This window comes from Pinus tabuliformis, chromosome 4_2 (assembly GCF_031772625.1).
Source record: "Pinus tabuliformis cultivar Carrire ecotype Pingquan chromosome 4_2, CPIR1, whole genome shotgun sequence".
In the NCBI taxonomy this organism is placed as follows: domain Eukaryota; kingdom Viridiplantae; phylum Streptophyta; class Pinopsida; order Pinales; family Pinaceae; genus Pinus; species Pinus tabuliformis.
In genome coordinates, this window is record NC_142304.1 from 521,170,339 (window position 1) to 521,188,560 (window position 18,222).

Sequence of the window (18,222 nt, forward strand, 5' to 3'; positions counted from 1 at the left end):
GAGAAGCTATGCTATGGGTATTTTGGGGGTTAAAATGTTGGATACACATGCTGTAAATTTGTGTCTTTTGGACAATATGTAGTTTAATTTGATATGGATGAATATAAGGTAGATCACAGAAAGAATCTCTAAAATAGTAGAAATAAAATAGACATAAGAGATATAAAAAAAATCTTATAGACAGATACCAGATCATGTACTCTCTTTTTGTATTAATAAAAAGAATGAAAAAAAATCTGAACACCTCCACGATTACACTGGACATTAATACTGACTCATTTTCTTCGCACTCAACCGAAGGGACATCATCTTTCACACCCTGAGAACTACAACATAATTTCTCGTCTTTGCTCTGTCGCATAATTGCCGGCACTGGTTGCTTGACCTTTTCCATCTGTTGTTTCAACGATTTGCCGCAAAACATTTGCCCAGGGAACTACAAGAAAATACACCCCAAAGTGAATTTGTGCAGGCCATCTTTGCAGGACTGAAAGGCGTCAGTGTAATTTCGACATTGCTATTCTTGATTGAATGATCTTCATCTTCTGCCGAATCGGTAACATTATTGTCAGAGTTTTTCTCTATACAAAGCCCGGGAAACGAGTTGGATGGAGCCGAAACCTTCAGCTCAGGAACCACATGGGATTGGGGGGTGTCATTGAATGATGGGCTAACTAGATCAAGGCTATTGGAATTGGTTGCCGAAATTAATGATGACGATTTGGGACTTGTAGAGGGCTCTAAGGTACCGCTCATAGGAAAGAATTCAACATCGTGTGCATTCAATTCAATTATATCCTCATCCTGGTAGTCATTCCTATTTTCTTGTTGCAGAGAACCCTCAAAGACTTCAATTGATTCTTTGTTTAAATGAGAGAGATTCCAACTGAAATAGCCCCCAATTTCTTTGGGGGATGCTGATGAGTACCACTCTGTGTTTATATACACTGTAACCCTGTGGGGTTTTTGAATAGCTTCTACGACTATATATCTCCTGTGTAGCAGTGGCAAGCGTATTCACATGCAGCATTTGTTGGCAATGATCACTGAGATCATCGATGGATAACTCTGCTAAAACTGATTCCAGTAACATGATTTTTAAATCAAATACTGCTTGATAATCTCAGATATGGCATTTGAATAAAATGGTGGGTGGCAGTGGAATCGTGTATTTATGGTGTGCACAGGAAACTGCAACTGCAAACATTGAATATGTGTAGAGAAAAGTAGGGTTTCACCTTTTTCTATCAACAGGTAGGGTTTGTTGAGAAGAGAAAATGTGTTGAGTGGCGTTGCACTAAGCGGGATTGTTGGGATTCAACATTGATTGTGCAGTTGTTGCATACACGACCATGAAATTTATGTAAGCAAAGAAATTGGGAAATGCAGTGGGGTTTTAGAGATATGTGATGTCTGTAAGTATAAACTCTTTGAACAACAGTAACAAAATGCAGAAATTCCATCTAAAAAGAATAAGTAGAAACTTGAAATTCTGGCTAGAATAAAGAGTAAACCTTGTTGGACTACGTTTTTGGGCTGACTCTCCAATTGTGATACAACCCTAGCATTCACAGGCTGCTATAGAAAATGTCTGTGGCTCTCGTAAGGACAAACAAGCCAAATATTGGTGAATATTGAAAAGAACCAAATGACGATATGGCCATTCTTGACTACATTTAAAATATAAGACAGTCATAAATTAGAATAGAATCTTATAAAAAAGAATGACCAAAGTAAATGAATGAACTCTAAAACAGAATACCACTTGAGAAACATCAAAAGGCTCAATTCCTGTCCAAAGACAATACCACTAGAGAAAGATCCATAATCACTGCTTGAGCTACTTGAGCTACTAGATGCTAACTACTGTCATCTCTTTCTCAATATCAACACTAGGGAAGTTTGTTGCAGGCATCTCATCCCCACCAACATCAACAGATTCATCGCCAGCGTCACAACCTACACATGTACATATGCTTACATGAACAACAGTAACGAAACGCATAAATTCCATCTAAAAAGAATAAATAGAAACTTGAAATTCTGGCTAGAATAAAGAGTAAACCTTGTTGAACTACGTTTGTGGGCTGACTCTCCAATTGTGATACAACCCTAGCATTCACACGCTGCTACAGAAAATGTCAGTGGCTCTCGTAAGGACAAACAAACCAAATATTGGTGAACATTGAAAAGAACCAAATGACGATATGGCCATTCTTGACTGCATTTAAAATATAAGACAGTCATAACACTAGGACAGCATACCGCAGGATTAGGAAGCCTTGCTGAAGCCTGGGTATTTCTGGTGCCTTCGCCTATCTCTTTGAGGCAATTGAAAACAAGGTTCTGTAGCTCCCATAAATAATCATCATCAAAAGCATCAATATCAACTTCGATTTCCTCCTCATTCTGACTTAGACTAATGTGCTTCCTTAAGAATGTAATTATGGGTACCGCCATCTCATCTGGCTATTGTTCAAGATGCTGACAAAGATTCTTCTTTTCGTTAAATGACATCAGGTGTTTGCATTTTTCAACCTTCGGTTTCTGCTGACTTGGTACATCTGAGAGAGGAGCAGAATTTGGAGGTTGCACCTTTAGCTTATTTCTCGTTTCTGTAATTTTGTTACTATGCTGTTACTTCTTGGTTGGAATAAGTTGAACATCCTGAGTTAATTTTCTATAAACTTGATCTCCAGCCAAATCCCCTGTAACCTCCAATGCATAAGGGTAATCAAGAAGCATATTGTATGAAGTCCTAGCTCATACCTTTTTAGATTTTTTCATGATGGAATTCCTGTTGAGGTTGTTCTGAAATTGGTATCTCTCACGAGTTAGTATAAGGAGAGAGGCCATTCAATGTATGAGCCAGGGCTTTCTCTTCCGCCAGAAGAAAGAAACCCTTGCCAAACGTAAAAACCCTTGTATGAGCCAGGGCTTTCTCTTCTGCCAGAAGAAAGAAACCCTTGCCAAACGTAAAAACCCTTGCCAACCGTTCCAAGAGCAAAGGCAAGTACTCCTATGGGCGGAACAGAGTGTATGAGTGCCCAGTTAATGTTCTTGAAATTACATATGCTTACATGAACAATAGTAACAAAATGCAGAAATTCAATTTAAAAAGAATAAATAGAAACTTGAAATTCTGGCTAGAATAAAGACTAAACCTTGTTGAACTACGTTTGTGGGCTGACTCTCCAATTGTGATACAACCCTAGCATTCACAGGCTGCTACAGAAAATGTCAATGGCTCTCGTAAGGACAAACAAACCAAATATTGGTGAACATTGAAAAGAACCAAATGACGATATGGCCATTCTTGACAAAATTTAAAATATAAGACAGTCATAGCACTAGGACAGCATACCGTAGGATTAGAAAGCCTTGCTGAAGCTTGGGTATTTCTGGTGCCTTCGCCTATCTCTTTGAGGCAATTGAAAACAAGGTTCTGTAGCTCCCATAAATAATCATCATCAAAAGCATCAATATCAACTTCGATTTCCTCCTCATTCTGACTTAGACCAATGTGCTTCCTTAAGAATGTAATTATGGGTACCGCCATCTCATCTGGTAATTGTTCAAGATCCTGACAAAGCTTCTTCTTTTCGTTAAATGACATCGGGTGTTTGCATTTACCATGTAGTCATAGAACAACAAGTTTCCATGTGGCGAAAGAGAGTACCCACGCAAACTGACAAGATTCCGATGTTTGATACTTCCAACAGTCTCTAACTCAGTTTCGAATTCCCGCAAGCTTTGTGGATAGTGTGTGTATAGTCTTTTAATAGCAACTGGCTTACAGTTCTTAAGATCACATCTGTAAACTGTGCTTGTAGCACCATTGCCAATTATAAATTTCTCATTCAAATTTTTGGTCATTCTCATTATATCATCATACATGTATAGGGCCATATCCATGTGCAATATTACAAGCCTTGGAGAACCTGGTCAGGACATGCAAGAATCTTTTAACAAGAGGCATAGATATTGATGATAAGATGATAGCTTTGCTCTGAGAAATAAAAAATTTGAAATGAGGCATAATACCTTGACCCGTTTTGCTTAATGACCCTTTAGTGAATGGTTTACGTTGATTTGAAAGGTAGAGAGCGATGGTGATTACACACACTAATATCACTGAACCCAATGAGATGCAAACAATAGTTGTTGTCGACATAGAAGCTGTCCATTTACACAATCAATAGATAACACTATCAATATAATCTAAAGGATATTTAATACAAATCTATGGAATCTGATTTGTAATATCTAGTTCTGTTTTCACCTTTTGGTTGTCTGGCAGATATCCCACAAAGTGATCCAATCCAATAACCACAAAGACCTGGATTTCCAAAAAAACTGAGGCAAAAATCGTTCCCATCAGATAAAATGTACAAACTTGACAATATCAAGAAGAAAACTGAATTTGATCTAGAAATAAAATGTGTTCATTATATCTACACCTTTCTGGGGTAAACCTTGTAAAGTTCTGTGTGACAAGAATATTCCCAGACAAATTGGTGTAGGAGAGGTTTCTATAAAACAAATTGATCATTTCCAGTATGAATAACTATGAGTTGATATACAAGGATTATTTCCTCTGTATTTTCATGATGAAATGAACAAAAAATAGCACCAATTCAAGAAAATTCTTACAGAGTAGTAAGGCTAAAGCAGTTGGTCAACTGCCATGGCATCTCCCTTGATAAACTTTTGTTATTCAGTATCCTGAATATTATCCATTTACAGAGTTATTCAGAATAATTGCGAAGGTATTAATAAATTATAATTTAGGGATCACTCCAAGGAACTTACAGTGAGACCAAATTCTGTGTTGTCCAAGTTCTGAAGGAATAGGAATCGATAATTGGTTGGCATAAAGGTCCCTGCGTTGAAAAAATACCGCACTATGTTACTGTTTTGATGAAGTGGCTAGGGAACACCAGAAAGAGATGTAGAAAGAACTAGAAAATAGAACTAGTTCACAAGCTACACAAATCAAATACTAAGGACTTACATATCCCTGATACTTCTCAAGTTTCCCAAGTCTACAGGGAGAAACCCACTCAGTTTATTTCCACTCAAGTTCCTTGAATTCATAATCCAATAGAAATCATGGGATTAATATAACTCTCACCCGTTAAACTTTTCATAATGCAATGGGGTTAAAAATAAATATAACTTTCACACATAGAACTTGTAGCTTAATAATTCAAAAACTTTTGTACATACAAGACTTACAATTTTAATAGATGTTCCATGTTCCCAATAGATCTCGGGATAGGTCCAGATATATTATTGTTAGAAATGTCCCTAAAAATTCACATCACATCACAGGGCAATAAAAATGTGAGGACTACCCTTGCAGCTATTATGTTTTTAAATATAGTTATAAAAGGGAACCTTAGAAGCCTTAACCAAGACATTAGAATAACTAAAACTCACAATTTGTCTAAATTTATAATATGCCCCAGCTCTACAAGAATTGTTCCCATGATATTGTTGGAGGACAGATTTCTGTAAAAGAAGCAACGTTATCCGTTAGTCATATTCAATATGCTTAATGCAATTCAACAGCTCATTATGTTATAGGTCACTTTAGAATATGGCCCAGGATTACTTACAGATAAGTTAGCCTGTTAAGTTTTTGAACTTCCAAAGGAATAGTTCCATTCAAACAGTTGCCATGCACATTGCTACAGGACAAAGGACAATGAAGGCACATAGTTAATATTGTTAGCCAGGGGGAAATTATGCTCCGCAAATTCATCACTTGGCTTGAAGATTATATCACTTACAATAAAATGAGAGCAACAGATGAACTAATATTCTCTGGGATCGGACCTTCAAGTTGATTTCTGGCAAGATTTCTGTCTCAAAAAAATACAACCTTGGAATGTTAAATACTTACAGCAAGAATCCAAAAGATATCATAGATTAATGTTTAGTGTATGGGAGGTTTCAAGATATTTCTATCATTTTTATCTCCACTTTCTAGAAAAAGGTTTGGACATAAACTTACAATTCGAATAGCTGTTCCAAATTCCCCAGCTCGGGTGGAATTTGCCCAGTCAGCTGATTGTGATTTAGCTGCCTACATATGCATACAACCGTTGACTATCAAAGAGCTATTTCTTATCAAGCACATCCATTTTCCATTTCTTACATATCAATCATCACAAAATATGTGATTGGAATCTCTTACAGGTATCCCAGCTTTGTCATGTTCCCCAATTCTGGCGGAATAGATCCCGTGAGATTATCACTGTGTAAATATCTGAGTAGTGCAAAAGAAAGAACAACAGAATCAGCTTCTTGAAAATTGAACATAAAGGAAATTTATAGTCAAAAAGTAAGGGACTTTCACAAACCCAGATGGGAACAATTCGAGCATTAACTATGCAAGCAACTCACAGTTTATCAGTGTAAGTCAAGTTTCCTAGAATCGGAGGAATTGTTCTAGTAAGATGATTATCACTCAAATCCCTGTAATAAATATTAAGTGTATCAATACACTAAAGCTTACACCATAATTACATAATCAAGTTTTTGCCAAACGTCACAAAACATTTATCAATGAATGAAGGAATATTGATTGATTCTGCATAAGAAATATATTGACAATATCCAAAATCATTATGGATTCTTATTGATCTAGGCTTCCATGCAATTAAATGTAAGAGATTATACTTTAATCCGATTACAGGAAAATTTTGGACAAGTTGAGATCAAGAAAACATTGTACTTACAGAACAATAAGAGCCTGCATGAGACCAATTACTTTAGGTATCCTTCCGGTCAGCTTGTTTCCTTGTAACGACCTAAGATAACCACTTTAAAATTAGGGTAGGACAACTAAAGCAACAAAATTAATGATGTTGGTTGAATAGTGCATACCATGCAATGAATTGCATTACTTAGAAAACCTGCATAATCTCATATCCCTGCCTATTCAACACAAAATTCCTGATACTAGAACACGGTTCAGTCCTGGAAATATCTCCACTTACAGAGTAGCCACTTGTAAAAACCCAATATTGAAGGGGATCTCTCTGGTAAGTTGATTATATGATAAGTCCCTGATAAGAATACTAGCCCCAATTCAGCAAGTAATTGAGATCACGAGTCTTGCATCAAACCATACATTTACACCCATTTGTTCATTTAAAATCAAGTTCGGAAAATCAGAAAACATACAAAACTGCATAGCTTGTACAGTTGCCAATATTCTCAGGAATGGTCCATGACAAGTTGTTGCCTCGCACATCACTACATAACGGAGATCAAAGTAGTCGATTAGAAACATTTAAGCTACCACGAAGAATCCTTTAGGTAAAATTCGTTAATGCATTGAAAACGTTGCATCGAGATACATAAATTTAAAGATAAATGCTCTGTGACCGCCGAATCCTGCTTCTTCTTTTCGTTAAATGACATCGGGTGTTTGCATTTTTCAATCTTCGGTTTTTTCTGACTTGGTACATCTGAGAGAGGAGAAAATTTTGGAGGTTGCACCTTTGGCTTATTTCTTGTTTCTGTAATTTTGTTACTATGTTGTTACTTCTTTGTTGGAATAAGTTGAACATCCTGAGTTAATTTTCGATAAACTTCTTCTCTAGCCAAATCCCCTGTAACCTCCAACGCATAAAAGTAATCAGGAAGCATATTGTATGAAGTCCTAGCTCATACCTTCTTAGATTTTTTCATGATGGAATTCCTGTTGAGGTTGTTCTGAAATTGGTATCACTCACGAGTTAGTATAAGGAGAGAGGCCATTCAATGTATGAGCCAGGGCTTTCTCTTCTGCCAGAAGAAAGAAACCCTTGCCAAACGTAAAAACCCTTGTATGAGCCAGGTCTTTCCCTTCTGCCAGAAGAAAGAAACCCTTGCCAATCGTTCCAAGAGCAAAGGCAAGTACTCCTATGGGCGGAACAGAGCGTATGAGCGCCCAATTAATGTTCTTGAAATCAAGGGGTGTTTCTTGATATTGGTGGCTCCGCGGGCCAAGCTGAGGCGCCTCCTCGGGTCTTTTACCTGAAGCCATTTTATCAAATCCTGGGCTGTGTTCCATTGCTCGGCCTCAACTCGCCATCTCTCCGCCCGACCTATGCTGCTCATATCGGCAACCCATTTTATTAGGTTAACTTTGCACTATCAATTTGGTTAACACGGGCGGTTATTATATGAAACTGTATCAATCCGATGGTACACCTTTCTCCAATCGTCTAACACTTGATCCGACGGTGTAGACCAATAAAGAGTGGCAGATATGGGAGTTGATTTCAGAGGGAACGCCTTACAGCGTAATAATTTTTTATATTGTAAATATAATTAATATATAACATTTAAAAATATTGCAATATAAAATTATAAAAAAAAAAAATTATTGAGTATCTTAATTCAAAAATTTATATTAGTGTTAAGTAAAAATAAAAGAAAAAAATTAATTATAAATGAAAATTTCACATTGTTTTTTATTTTACAATATGAAGATATGTTTTTCCCTTCAATAACATTTAAAAAATATTAATAATAATAAAAAAATTAATATTCACAATACAAAAAATAATTTTAATAGTTGAGAGTTAGGGAGTTGGTCTGAGTTTAATAATTTAATTGAGATTTAAGGAGTTAGTGATTTTTAATTGAGATTTAGAGAGTTAGTGTGAGCTTAATAACTTAATGATTAAATAGGATGAGTAAATTAGTAATTACATGTTAGTGATTTAGAGACCATTAAATAATGAACTAACAAAAGTGAATATAGACGTACATAAGTTTATGTTTTATATATGCTTATATACACTAATACTAACTCCCTAAATCTCAATAAAAAGTGAATCCCTAATCCATTAAATTTAATTCACTATCATAAATTCCCCTAATTCACATCAATCCACTAAAGCCAACCCACTATCATAAACCCTCTAATGCATTCACCATATTTAATAATTAAGTTATTAAAATTATAATCCCTAATCTATTAAAGACAAATTTAAATTAAACATGAATCACTAACGCATTAAATGCAATCCACTATGCTGAACTCCTTAATTCATAAATTCTAAAGTCTAAGAAGGTGTACATAGTTTAAGATGGTGTAGATACTACACCCCTGACCTTTTATCTTACAAGGAAGCATGTGACTTCTTACCAGGAAGAACATGTTCTTAACCATTACGCTTACTCAAGATGTACCAAAAGGTGTATGAGACCTCATTATTTAAAAACGCATTGAAAACGTTGCATCGAGATACATAAATTTAAAGATAAATGCTCTGTGACCTCTGAATCCTGCTTCTTCTTTTCGTTAAATGACATCGGGTGTTTGCATTTTTCAATCTTCGGTTTCTGCTGACTTGGTACATCTGGGAGAGGAGCAGAATTTGGAGGTTGCACCTTTGGCTTATTTCTTGTTTCTGTAATTTTGTTACTATGCTATTACTTCTTTGTTGGAATAAGTTGAACATCCTGAGTTAATTTTCTATAAACTTCTTCTCCAGCCAAATCCCCTATAACCTCCAACGCATAAGGGTAATCAGGAAGCATATTGTATGAAGTCCTAGCTCATACCTTTTTAGATTTTTTCATGATGGAATTCCTGTTGAGGTTGTTCTGAAATTGGTATCGCTCACGAGTTAGTATAAGGAGAGAGGCCATTCAATGTATGAGCCAGGGCTTTCTCTTCTGCCAGAAGAAAGAAACCCTTGCCAAACGTAAAAACCCTTGTATGAGCCAGGTCTTTCCCTTCTGCCAGAAGAAAGAAACCCTTGCCAAACATAAAAACCCTTGCCAATCGTTCCAAGAGCAAAGGCAAGTACTCCTATGGGCGGAACAGAGCGTATGAGCGCCCAGTTAATGTTCTTGAAATCAAGGGGTGTTTCTTGATATTGGTGGCTCCGCGGGCCAAGCCGAGGCGCCTCCTCGGGTCTTTTACCTGAAGCCATTTTATCAGATCCTGGGTTGTGTTCCATTGCTCGGCCTCAACCCGCCATCTCTCCGCCCGACCTGTGCTGCTCATATCGGCAACCCATTTTATTAGGTTAACTTTGCACTATCAATTTGGTTAACACGGTCGGTTATTATATGAAACTGTATCAATCCGATGGTACACCTTTCTCTAATCGTTTAACACTTGATCCGACGGTGTAGACCAATGAAGAGTGGCAGATAGGGGAGTTGATTTCAGAAGAAACATCTTACGACGTAAATATATAGTTATTATTATATTAATAATTTATACTAATAAATATTAAAATAATATAATTTGAAATATAAATTTTAATATATTAATATAATATAATATTAATATATATTAAAACATTAATATAATAACCATATATAAAAGAATGTGGTTGTTATTATATAATTATTAAATAATTATATATAGTTAACCATTTTATTTTGGGAAATTGGATTTTTTTTTAATGTAAAAATACAAATAGGATTTTTAATATATAAGGCTAATATAGGGTTTATAATATTCAAACATTATTAAATAGAGATCATTATTGGTGAAACATAGTTAACCATAATAGTTAATCAAGATTTTTATGGTTGGCCTTGATGGATCATGCCTGATGATAATCAATAATAACCAACATCAAAACGATCTAGAAATCTATTCAACATGGCAATGTGACAAAAAAAAAATTAAATTAAATTAAAAAAAATCGATTAAATTAAATTAAATTAAAAAAAAAAATTGAAAACATAACGATTAAAAAAAAACAATAAAATAAAAAAAAAAATCCAAATCAAAATCAAAATAAAACAATTAAAATTATTCTTGGTGTTTAGAGGATTTTATGGGAAGCACGCAGACTCCAGAGTACGATGGATTAAAACAATGTTGGGTAACTAATTCATTGTTAATTTCTTTATTTGGTTTAACTCCCAAGAAAAGAATGAATGCGTTCCATTATTTAAGTACACTCCGGCGGTACACTCCATTGGGATCCGAGCATCCCAGCTTAGTGCTATATATGATTTTTGGGGTGGATGACTGTTAAGCCAGTGCGAGAATAACTAGTGTTGCCTTCTACTTCAAATCAAGGTGTTCCGTAAAGTGTGATAACCAGGCGGATGGCGGATGTGGGAATAGAAATTAAATTGGAAGGGGAAGAAGCCACAGAGACGAGGAATGAGTGCCTTAAACAAGTCCAGAAGATTGCTCCTGGTAACAACAAAACTCTATCATCTGAGATAGCGGTGTTTTCGGAGAATGTGGAGAAAGCTATGGTACCGACTTCGAAAGAGTGGGCAGGGCAAGTTAGAAAGTTGCTGGGTGAGAAGAATCCTCTAGCAATCAAAGTTACACCTCCACGAGTGGCAAGGGCTCTGTTGAATGTGAATCCTGAGGCATACACCCCTCGGTTTCTCTCACTGGGGCCGTACCACCATTGGAAGCTCAGTACGGACATTGATTCTTCTGGAATGATATCTACAGCGGAGCAGTACAAAGTGATGTACGCCGGTGCAATCAGGCAGGAACTCCTCAATTATGGCGAGAGTTTCCAGTCCATAGTTGATAGGATCAAAGAGATGCTGTGCGAGATTCAGATGTTCTATGACTGGAAAATAGAAGACGGTGAGAACTTCTGCCTGATGATGGCAGTGGACACATCGTTTCTGTTACGTTTCTTAGTCGAATCGTATAGATCGGGGAATCATACGTCTCCCACCAGTTCCTGTTCGGAAAATGGCGCGATTAATTTTGGTGCACTTCAACTGTTGATAAAGTGCGACATCCTCAAGCTGGAGAATCAGCTCCCGCTTCCTGTTATGAAAGCAGTTTTTGAAGAGGTGAAAGCAGTTTTTGAAGAGGTGAGAGAAGTTTTGGCTTCTGAACACCCTTGTTTCTATCTGTTCTTGGTGAATACGTACATGGTGTTGTCTCCTTTCGTTCCAGTGGACATAAAAGGTAATTATGTTATTGATATAAGTTCAATCACTCCTGATGACGCGTTTCTAGAGGAGCAACATTTGCTGGGTTGCATGCATGCATTAGTTTCACCATTCCTGCAGATGATAGATATCCAGGAGGACAACATTGAACAGACTACTCTGTCAAAAAAGACGAGACAGTTACTCTCAGAGATTGTTACAGCAGTTTGTCGTATTTTTTTCACTCTGCCAATCATGATGAGAGGCCATCGTGATTTTTTCGACGCATACAACGCAGAACAGTTGGCGAAGGCCGGGATTAAGTTCGAATCCTTCTGCAAGCCATGGGAAGGGATCCGGTTCGATAAATACTCAGAGACACTCTACCTTCCACTGATCATGCTATCCAATATCCAGACAGAAGTGTTCTTAAGGAACATGCTCGCATTTGAGTTCAACAACACCACTAGACGCTGCAACGTCGTAACCCGTTATGTTGCTCTCATGAACTCCCTCATACAGACGCCCAATGACGTTCATCTGCTCAGGGATTCTGGTGTTATTCGCCCACAAAATCTCATGCTAACGGACGAATATGTGGCCAAGATGTGGGAAGATATTTGTCAGCCTTTCTTTACCGGCCACCTGGACCCTCCTGACGGGCTCAAACTTGCACTCCAGGAGGTTCTTGTCCAGAATTACTACAAGCGCAAAATGAAAAAGGTGTTTTCCCGATTCTGTTTCAGGCCTCTGTTTCGTGCAGGGAAGTTTGCAACTTTGCTATTTGGAATTATTGGTTTTGTCTTGACAGTTATACAAACATACTGTGGCATAGAAGACTGTGCTTCTCTCCTTCATGGGAAACTTCGACTTTGATGTATAGATTAATGGTGTGATTGTCACTAGATGATCTATAATGTATTAAGGTGATGTATTGGATACATGTTTTTTCAAAAGATCTATGGATTTAATAGTTTTCCTTTTTCTTTTTATTTTCTCACGTGTGTATCTAAAGATGGAAAGTTGGAAGAGGGTTAACATTATTTAAGGAAATTTATAAAAGTGTGGTAATAATATATTTATTTATTATTAATCAATTTAAAGTTTGATAAATTATATATAAAATTAAATTAAATTAACTTATATATTGAAATATCTCATTTATGTTTTACATTAATGTGTTATTAATATTATATATTAATTTTATATTAAAAATTAAAAGAATATATATATATATATATATATATATATATATAAACAAGTAAATGATTTTTTATTTTAGATTTCATCTATATTGATTTTGATAATGTATTTTGGATTAATCACATTAGATGGTTGGAAACATGGACCAACAACATGAAATGTGTTGATTTTAAAATTTTGTGATCCATGCTGATTTTGATAAAGTCTTTCGGATTAATCATATCCTCAACCTTTGGAACCACCTAATGTGATTGACCAAGATAAAGGTGAAAAAATCAGTCAATCAAAATATTTAAATAACAAAGACACATTTCCGGAGTTAAAAATTAGTTTAATAAATTTAAATATATATTATCATTTTGTTATGCTTTATTTTATTTTATTAATATTTTTAATTCAAATAATATTGAATTCAAATTAGTTAGATTAATTTAATAATAATAATATAATAACAATTGAATATTTCTAAATACATAATCATAATTAAAAATAAGTTAATATATTTGTCAAATGGTTATTAAAAATAAGTTTTAGCTAGCTCAAAGAAGAAAATTAATATAGCTAAGATTAGAACGAATCTCATGAGCTCCATAGTGAAACAGGTCGTTGGGCAATTCCTAAAACACCATGGATGGAAAGGATTTGCCATCTATGTGAGAATATGAACATCGAGGATGAAAATCACTTCCTCTTAGAGTACCCCGGGTACAACCACATTAGATCTCAGTTTCATTATCTTTGTTGCAATACTGACCTTCTTAGCCTCTTACGATGTCAAAATTATAGTGTCAAAATTATAGTGAACTCCGGAGGTTTCTCTCCAAGCTTTTTGAGCATAGGAATAAAATCTTAAATCAAACTAAATAATTCTAAATAATTCGTTTATTAGGTTAGATGGACCAAAGTTTGGTCTCGGTGGACGTTAACCATCATCATCATCACCACCATAAATAAAATAACTAATATTTAACAATTAGATTCAAATATTATTATATTAAAATATTAGAGAATATTTTAATTGGAAGATTAAAGAGGATATATATATATATATATATATATATATATATATATATATATATATATATATATATATTGCAATATAAAAGTAAAATTAATTTTACATATATATATATATATATATATTCTTGGATTCTCTGTTCACTCCATTAACTAGAGTATTAAGTGCAACCACTCTCATTTTTCAGATTTAGTTGAACATGCAGTGGAATCCAATCACCATCTATGCATTGAGGATTCTCAGGTCATCATCAAGATTGATCACTTTCATAGGAAGGTTAGAGAATCCATTGAAATTATCTTAATAGGGACGATGGTTGAAAGGTTGAAAATTAAGTAGAAATTGGAACCGTACCCTCTCTTCGTATCTATATATATATATCAATTTTGACATTCCTATTAAAATATTCTCCAATATTTTAATATAATAATATTTGAATATAATCATTGAATATTAGTTATTTTATCTAATAACCATTTGATAAATATATTAAACTTATTTTTAATTATAACTATATATTTACAAATATTCAATTCTTATTATATTATTATTAAATTAATCTAATCATATTCTCTTATATATATATATATATATATATATATATATATATATATAAATAATTAAAAAAATTATATATATATAGATATTGACATTCCTATGAAAATATTCTGCAATATTTTAATACAATATATTTGAATCTAATGGTTGAATATTAGTTATTTTATTTAATAACCATTTGATAAATATATTAAACTTATTTTTAATTATAATTACATATTTACAAATATTCAATTCTTATTATATTGTTATTAAATTCAATATTATTTTAATTAAAAACATTAATAAAATAAAATAAACAAAACAAAATGATTATATATATATATATATATATATATATATATATATATATATATATAACTAATTTTTAAGGGCTAATTCCTAACAACCTATTTCTTAACTGCTAACTATGGAACAAGATGCATCATGCATCTTTGCTATTTAAACATTCTGATTGACTGATGAACCACATTAAATGGTTCGAAACTTAGACCAACAACTTATGATGTGATTAATTCGAAAGAATTTATCAAAAACATGAAATGTGATTAATCCAAAAGACTTTATCAAAAACATGAATTGTGATTAATCAGAAGAACATTATCAAAATAAGCAATTGATTTTTTTTTTTTAAATTAGTCCATTTGTTTGAGATCGAAATATTTTATTATGATTAAGATTAAAATCAATTAATATTGAAATAAATTAGCCCACATAGATATTCAAATACCATACTCAAATATTTTTAAAAAATGTAAGAATTATACAACTTCCTCACGCAAAATGAAATTACAAAATTCCTTTTACTTTTAAATACTTTATTTATCTATAGAGATGATATAATATTATTGCACGGATAGACACATTTTACAACCTAGAATGAGGATCATGTGTGATTTCGTCACTTGACACATGTCACTCTTGGAATAAAAATAAAATATTTTCTAAATAGAAAAGCAATATCCACTACAATGAAAAACAATAATGAATGTGTTTAAATTTATGTACATGTCATAGAAATCTATTAAAAAAATTAATTTTTTATGGTTAAAACATTTGAAGTAGCCTCATTATTTTACATACCGTTCTTCTTTTAGGTAAAAGAATTTAAGTATCTTTTTTGAACTTAGAAGTTTAAGTTATATGTACTGTGTGAACCCCTTTAGGTAAAAAAATTTAAAAATATTTTTTTAACTTAGAATTTAAAGTTGTATGTACTATGTGGGGTTCACAGAGATTAGGGACAACTATGTTCACAAAATAATTGTATGATCAACTAGATCTACTCCAAAGTGTCTTTTCAATCGAGCTCAACCACTGAGCCTGAAAGTATTTAGAGAATTAAATCCTTGGCTTCTCAATAAGAGAGGTACTGGGGCTCTACCAACTAAGCTAACCCTTATATATATATATATATATATATATATATATATATATATAGAGAGAGAGAGAGAGAGAGAGAGAGAGAGAGACTATTGATTCATTAGAATCTATCAAAGAACCAATGGGATGTAATTGTTTTTCAACTTTTCCCCTCTAAGAGATTTGATACTGGCATGCTAGATCCATACTCAGATGGATCTATACTAGCTTTATTTTATATACACATTGAAATGTTTTATTTACGGGTAAGAGCTAGAGTAAAATATTTTTACCTTGTCTAATATCAACACTAACACAATGAGACTAGATTTAATGATGTTTTATATTGTTTTTAGTTAAAACTAACCAACCAAGATTTTATTATTATTATTATTATTATAGTATACATTGTTTTTTTATTTAAAGAATATTTGTTTTTTATTTTAAAATGTATATTTATCAAGTAAATGTTTAGTATGGGAAAAATTACACATCGTCCTTATACATGATGTCTAATACAACTTTAGGTGCAATAAATTAAATTGGTTTATTTATAAAAATAATAATAAAATAAGTTTTTAAAATTAATATAAATCTTAACCATGTTGTAAATAAGAATATGGTCATTTATATTTAGAAATTTTATTTTTATCATCCTTAAGTTGATAATATTGTTATTTAAATGACTTTATATAATACTCAAAGTTAATTTTCATTATGGTTTTAAAATAAAAATTTAAAATTGTAAAAATAATAAATAGATAGCAAAAAAATTATAAATTAATAAATTAAAAGAAACTTATTAATGATAAGTTAGTCACTTCAATTATTTTATATAGCTACGAAATTCGCAGTTACAATATTTATAAAAAATATATATGTTAAAAAAATACAAAAATGTTTTATATCTTATAATATAAACATTAAAAACAATATAACTTATCATAACTTCCACATAAAAGCTATTCATTTTACCAGACAAATAACACAAAAGACAGTCTTCAAAGGCAAAACAAAACCACTTGTTACTCAAGGAGGGATTCCCTTAATGATACCAAATCTTGGAAAAACCATTAAGGAATAATGAAAGATGCCATTTTATAAAATATCAATAATGATAATGTTAAATAATAACTGGTATATATTCATATTAATCGAGGATGTAGTAATGGCCAAATTTATACATTGGCACCTCAAGAAATTTGATTCTGCTAGACTTTTCATAAATTCCTAATTAACATGAATATATATTGGTTATATATATACACACATATCTTGTGTAATTTGTTATTGTTTATATTACATATTTTCCCTTTTGAACGTTTTTTCAGAGTATTTAAATTGTATACATTACACAATTCAAATTTGTAGTTCCAAAAGATCTTTAAATTTATTGAAAATTGTAAAATAATAAAACTATTTAAAAAAAAAAAAAAAATTATAAACTACAAATCATATTTTAATATTTCATTTATTTATAATTCACATTAATTTTTCTATCACATATTAATATCATATTAAGAATTAAATAAATTACAAATATGATTAAAAAATAATTCAATTATTTATTCTAAATTACTCATTTTTCCATTGAAATATTTTATTTGGATTAATATTAAAATAAATTTTCTTTTAATTTCTCTCCTTATTAAAGTATCAACTTCAACATCGGTGGATTATTTAGATTTAATGATTATATCATATTTTTATTTTTAAAGTTATTCTACTTAATGATTGTCATCATATAATTAATGATCAATTAAACAGTGCTACGTGCTGATAAAACTTGAGAGGGAAAACATTAAATCTTACATGTATCATGGCAATTCAAAGCTAAATGCCCAATTTTTACATATATGCATTAATTTTTGCCCAACCAGAGCAATTGCTTATCCAACCATATCATCACATGATTTGTAACGTCGTTTTTTGAGGAGATGATTAATCTAACAGCAATGGATAAGAAAATCACCATAGAAACCCTTGAGGATTGCAACGTTATTGGTTTAGCTTCACTGTGTCGTTGCAGTTTCGTGTTTTTGGCGAGTATATATGTTGAATTTTTCAGGCCGACTTTATCTTCGAAGCTCTCTAAAGTTCAGGCCTCATGGCTCTATAAATGGAGTTCATTGGAACGTTATTTTTTGTCAAGTCTTGAAAGCTTGCCTGGCAAACAAACCGTTAAATCAAGTATTAAA

The 18,222-nt window shown here is 32.7% G+C and overlaps 1 protein-coding gene and 1 pseudogene across 1 annotated transcript; one reads left to right on the forward strand and one right to left on the reverse strand.

Moving 5' to 3' along the window:
• Window positions 1–2,827: 2,827 nt before the first annotated feature.
• On the reverse strand, window positions 2,828–8,068 carry LOC149170273 (uncharacterized; annotated as a pseudogene).
• Window positions 8,069–11,082: 3,014 nt separating this feature from the next.
• Window positions 11,083–12,759, forward strand: LOC149170274 (putative UPF0481 protein At3g02645). The gene has a single exon (XM_089425495.1). The coding sequence runs from the start codon at window positions 11,083–11,085 to the stop codon at window positions 12,757–12,759; it is 1,677 nt and encodes a 558-aa protein (XP_089281621.1).
• Window positions 12,760–18,222: the final 5,463 nt, after the last annotated feature.